Consider the following 6,346-nt stretch of genomic DNA (forward strand, 5'->3'; position numbering starts at 1 on the left):
TTAATAAATGATTTTCTTCATGTATATGATGATGAAATATAAAAATATAGAAAAATCAGAAGAATATATTTAACCATTTTATGCTTGGTAACACATTTGTGATCATTTAATATAAATAAACATATAAAACTCATGAGATTAATCTAGCCACTTGCTCTTTATTATTTAGCCTTTTGTGTTTAATATCTAAGCTTAAACCTACCAACCACTACACTTTTTTTTGAAAGAAAAGTATGGCAGATACCGACCACTACACTTAATCATCCCAATCAAATTTAACTCTTATTCTACGAATAATCAAAATCATATTTAAATATTGTTTCAACTATGTCATGCTTGATAATACATATGTGATCATTTAATACAAATAAACATATAAAATTCATGAGATTACTTTGGCAATTAGCTTGTTATTATTTAGCCTTGTGTGTATATCTGAGGAGCTTAACCTACTGACCATAACACTTCATTGTCCCAATCAAATTTGATTCCCATTTTAAAAATCAATGAATTCTGACATCTTTTTCATATCTGAAAAAAACTGGATGAGGGAGCTATGACTTTCTCTTCTCACTCTGCATATACACATACCATGTCATATTACCTCACATGAACCACATTTAAACATGGAGGTGCCTCAGTTTGTTGAATCATGATGGTTTATTTACAGGTCACACCCACCTTATAATGCTGATGACGCATGCTCAACAATTACTTGCTGAAGTTCCAAAAACCAATTATCACAGAAAAAGGCATTCTTTTATCATTGCTTATTTCCAAATTTTATCCCATTGAAATGGTACGTTTTAAATAATATATGATAAAATAGTATTCCACCAATACAACTTCAGGATATTATCAGTTAAGTTTGTAACGTTGAAATGATGTTACCATATGCCATATAATAGGTTGAAAATTCTACAACTTTTTCAGTTGTTATGGAGATGGATTGCTCTTTGAAAGAGAATGGTAGTAAGAAATAAATCACAAAGATAATGAATGAAAAACCTAATGGATTGGCATCAACAAACATGAAAAATATTCTCCGTCATGCAGCAGATGACTTATGAAGCATTTCCATCTAACTACAAACCAAGAAATAGTAGGTTAATGTCTAATGAATTATATTTTTTAAAAACCTTGGCAACATGAAATTACATCTTCATATGCCTTAATGTCTCTTGGAATTCTGGATGAGATTATGGCTGTGGGTATGCCTGCTTGTTAATGGAAATTCACACTCTAAACAGCCAAAAAAAGCTGGGCGATTCTATTCCATGAAGCTATACTCAGCGTCAGAGTTATACATTGGGCACAACATTCTTTCTCTTGCTACGAAATTACCAGTGAGTTATATCCGCCGACGATGTGAATTTTAATTTTATCTTAAAATCACATAGAATCAAATGTTAACCAAAATAAACCAGAATAGTAACTGAATTCACGTTAGTCTTACTTTTTGCTTCTTTAATGTGTTTGAAGTAAGAATCGTTTAATGGTTTACATTTTTATCTGTCAGGATAAAATTTGGACAAAAGCAGAATTTTGGACAAAACAAAGAATTTTCAAAATTGTTGAAGATTTTATGAAGGGTTTAATGCAAATAAAAAAGAAGATAAAGCTACAAAATAATGAAAATTAAGACAATCAGCCATACCTAATAAACTTAGATGTGAATTGCGCGGGTCTTAAGCTCGGTACTTGCAGAGATTCTCGAAACCCATGTACTCGTGGTTCTGGATCTTCCTTACCATGTTTGAGATGCCAACTCCACCTGCAAAATATCAGCAGTAAAATTAGCGCTCAAATTATATACATATAAATTTCTAAATATTCATTTCCTAAATCGGTTACCGAGAGAGATGGCGCTGACGAAGATGGTAAAGGAGAGGATGAAGATGATGAGGGAGGCTCGGCCAAGAATGATGATCAGCCTCCTCACAGCATGCTGCCCGATCAGCGCTGCTCCTGTCGCCACTGCCACAAAGTACAGAGCTGCAACAACCCAAGGAATTAGTATTTATCTCCTTATCAATTCATCAAGGGTTCGGCACATCCCAATGATGTTGATGTTAGTCGATGGTATCATCATCACCTTCATCCATCTATACTTAAAAAACCTTCTATCAACCTTGTCAACGAGGTCCATTTACATTGACGGTTGATGATTTTTTACTAGAATTTTAATCAGTTGATGGCTGACATTGCCAGACGGCGTCGACCATCAATGCTAACCTTGTCAATGCCATTGCCAATCATCCTAAAATTAGTCAACATCATTGTTAAGACATTGATGGAACCATGCAAAGAGCGCACCATAGGGTACGGGGAACCGCCGGAGAAGATAATACTCCACGACAGACATTGACGAGGAGAAGGTCATGGCAAAGGTGGCCGTCGCACTCGACACCTGAAACAAATTTAGGCCTTAAATCCCAGATTTAGAAAGAAACAGAAAACTGAGCTTGAAAATAGAATTGAGGATTGAGAATATTATTAAGGTTGAGGAGGAAATTAGGGTAGGGTTTGAGAAAAAGAGGAACCTGAGGAGGGATGCCGAGCTCAAGGAAGAGAGGGCCAAGGATAAAGCCACCGCCGAGGCCAAGAAGGCCGCCAACAACACCGGCAATTACGCCACACGAGCAGTAACCGAGCAGCTGTAGAACTGTCCAGTTGGTCTCTACATCTCCCTTGGATGAGATCACCCTCTTCCCAGTGTAAAGCCCAATTGCCTGGTACAGGGTTACTCCCACAGAAACAGGGATCTGCATAGATAGATTACATTCGATTAGGCAGGATTGATAGATTAGACAAGAAGGATACATAAGTTAGGATAGATTGAAAAGATTAGGTAGAATCAATGGTATTTTACATTCGCTCGTATGAAAGAGAGATAGATTAGATAGGATAACGGGATAGATGCATAAAAAAAGATTGTGAAAGGAATAGATAGATTCATAAAGAAAGATCGGGAGCATCACTCTAAAATAGATGGATAGATGTATTAATGTATAGAAAGAGAGATAAAAAGTGGAGAGCAAAAGAGAGATAAACATATGGAGGAGAGAAGAGAGAATGGACACTGATATTAGCTAGATAGAGAGTGATGGATAGATAGATTACAGCCATCATCCGAGAAAAAGGGAGTTGAGATGAGAAGAAGACCCACCTGCAGCAGATTAAGGATCCAGTAGGACGCCGAGCAGTTTGATGTGTAATTCTGCAATGAGAAGAGATTGAATTAGAATGAGAGAATTACAGGGATGGAATGGCGGATAATTCAAATCGAACCAATTTGATGTCTGACTCGGACCTATATTATATGAATATGACCGATTGATAGAAATACTCCAAGACTCCACCTTTGTCATATATTCCATATACCACACTAGATAGATATCATAGTCATGGAATAGGATTAACTTTCAAGATACCTTGATGGTGAAATGGTAGACACGCGAGACTCAAAATCTCTCATTGATGGCGAAAAAGACACCAGATTAGTTGGGAGGGTCAGACCTTGGAGATTTGGAGGCCGAGGAATGCAATCCAGACAAAAACCAGAAGACCCAGCTCCTTCCAGTATACATTCTCCATTATGGACACCTGCGTTTCAAGATCAACCACAAGATGACGGTGATGATGATGTCAATGACAACAACAATGAAGAAGAAGATGGTGGTGATGCTGATGATGATGAGGGCAAAGAAAAATATGAATATGGCGATTTCTTTTTGAAGAAAAGTATGAATATGATGATAATAATGAGGAAGAAAGGGCACATAAAATGTAACACCATGATGATGATGATTTGGGCGACGATAATGATGAGGATGATGATGATGACAAAGACAACAATGATGACAATAAAGAAGAAGAACAAGAACGAGGTTATGCTGGTGATGGTAGTAGTAAGAAGAAGGAGATTCATTCAAAAAAAAAGAAAGATGATGATGATGATGATGATGATGATGATGATGAAGAAGAAGATGATGATGATGGTGAAGATGATGATGATGATGAGGATGAGGATGATGATGACGAAGATGATGAAGATGAAGATGGTGAAGATGATGATAATGAAGATGAAGATGGTGAAGATGATGATGATGAAGAAGAAGATGATGATGATGGTGAAGATGATGATGATGATGAGGATGAGGATGATGATGACGAAGATGATGAAGATGAAGATGGTGAAGATGATGATAATGAAGATGAAGATGGTGAAGATGATGATGATGAAGATGAAGATGGTGAAGATGATGATGATGAGGATGAAGATGGTGAAGATGATGATAATGAAGATGAAGATGGTGAAGATGATGACGATGAAGATGATGATGATAAAGATGAAGATGATGAAGATGAAGACGGTGAAGATGATGATGATGAAGATGAAGATGGTGAAGATGATGATGATGAGGATGAAGATGGTGAAGATGATGACGATGAAGATGAAGATGGTGAAGATGATGATGATGAAGACGAAGATGGTGAAGATGATGATGATGAAGATGAAGATGGTGAAGATGAAGATGGTGAAGATGATGATGATGACGATGATGAAGAAGAAGAAGAAGAAGAAGATGATGATGATGATGGAGATCAAGATGGTGAAGATAATGATGATGAGGATGATGATGACGAAGAATAAGATCATAATGATTATGATGACGAAGAAGAAGATTATGATGAAGCTAACCTCTGCTTCGTCCCCAGCTAGGATTTGCTTGTTCTTAGTGCTGCTGTTCTCTGGAGCCCCCGGCAGAGGTTTGTACTCCACTTGATCCGTGGCAGTGGCTGATCATGGAAAAAAAATGAGAAATTCTCTGAAATTCCCCGCCAGAGTATGGATAGTGCTAACTTACACTTTGATTTCTCTCGTCTGGCAGCTTCCTGAGATCAGAGCACAATCTACAGCGTTAAGCACGAAGAAGCGCAGGAAACGAACATCATCAAAAAGTCACCTTCTTGGCGATTGTCTCCTTCTTCCACGTCTCAACTCCCTTGAGAAACGCCTTGGTGGATGTTCCTGCGCCGAGAACAGCAATCTCTTCAAGACCAAGATTTTCGCATGCCCCCAAAGCGAAGAAATCCGCGGCAATTACCAATGAATAAGACGATCAGAAGAACAGTGACCATCCAATCGGCGAAGATCACATTGAAGGCAACTCCGATGCTGATCCCGAGCATCAGCATCGGCTGGAAGAGCAGCGCAAGATCATAATCAATCACCGGCATCGGCAGCGTCGGATGCCTCAGCTTCAAATTATAGTAAACAGTCGATCCCGCCGCCCCCATAATCATGCCTGCAAATAAAAAAAATCAGATCTTGGATCGACGGCGAGAAGACCGCTCAAAGGAAAATCACATTTGGAGATCGCAGTGGAGGACTTGGCGTCGAATCCGACGATGAGGGTAAGCATCGGGACGAAGATTCCACCGCCGCCGACCCCTCCGACGCTCCCAAAAGCCGCTCCCACGAACCCTATAACGCTCCCGACGACGATCCGCCATCCGAATTCAATGTCCTGGAGATCCAGACATGGAATTCGAATCAAAAACGGCGAAAACGAAGAAAAAACATCGAATTGGACGTCGATTCTTACCGGCCAGACGTGGTGGTAGGAGGAATCGTCGGGCTGCCAGAGGAAATTGACGATTTGGGAGAGCAACTGGGGCTGATCTCTTGGCTGGGGGAGATCTCTCTCGGCAGAGGTCAGTAGAGAAGCCGCCGCCATCAGCACGGCAGCGATAAGCGGCGGCGCCGCCGATCTCAGGCCCGCCATCCACTTCCCCGCTGAGCTCGCCATTGCCCTCTTCCCCCCGCTCGTTTCCCTATAAATAGGAGAAAAAATCCACCTTTTGGACCATTTTACCCCTCAAAAATCATGGAATAACAACTTGGGACGCGCGCTACACGTGGATCTTCCGGGCCCACCGGTTATACCTACAATAAAAGATAATAACAGGGTGTTTTTTTACTGGGTCCATTGCCCTCTTACTCCCGCTCGTTTCCCAATAAATAGGAGAAAAAAGTCACCTGTTGGACCACTTTACCCCTTCCAAACCACGGAATTACAACTCGGGAATGGGGGCTGCCACGTGGACCCTCTCGGGCCCACTGGTTATATCTACAATAAAAGATGATAACAGGGTGTTTCTGAGAGTTTTTTGCTGGTTCCAATAATTGTTTATTTTAATTAATACATTGTTATGCTTTTTCTGGGGGCGGGATTCACGTGGCGCTTTTTGAGCCGCCGGCTACCTAATCCAAGATATAGGATATATGTACAATATGAGATAGTAAAAAGCAATGTAAATTCGGAAATAATTGTTTTAT

At 39.9% G+C, this 6,346-nt stretch overlaps 1 protein-coding gene across 1 annotated transcript; it reads right to left on the minus strand.

The window, feature by feature from the left end:
* Positions 1 to 1,543: 1,543 nt before the first annotated feature.
* Positions 1,544 to 5,833, minus strand: LOC144709473 (Sulfite exporter TauE/SafE family protein). The gene is made up of 12 exons (XM_078583037.1): positions 5,613 to 5,833; positions 5,375 to 5,534; positions 5,112 to 5,312; positions 4,971 to 5,035; positions 4,872 to 4,899; positions 4,706 to 4,803; positions 3,520 to 3,606; positions 3,170 to 3,220; positions 2,544 to 2,765; positions 2,317 to 2,410; positions 1,855 to 1,995; positions 1,544 to 1,774 (listed from the first exon to the last, which is right to left on the minus strand). Exons 1-12 carry the CDS (start codon positions 5,814 to 5,816, stop codon positions 1,689 to 1,691), a joined length of 1,437 nt encoding a protein of 478 aa, XP_078439163.1. The 5' UTR covers positions 5,817 to 5,833; the 3' UTR covers positions 1,544 to 1,688.
* Positions 5,834 to 6,346: the final 513 nt, after the last annotated feature.

This window comes from Wolffia australiana, chromosome 11, assembly GCF_029677425.1.
Source record: "Wolffia australiana isolate 7733 chromosome 11, ASM2967742v1".
Lineage (NCBI taxonomy): Eukaryota > Viridiplantae > Streptophyta > Magnoliopsida > Alismatales > Araceae > Wolffia > Wolffia australiana.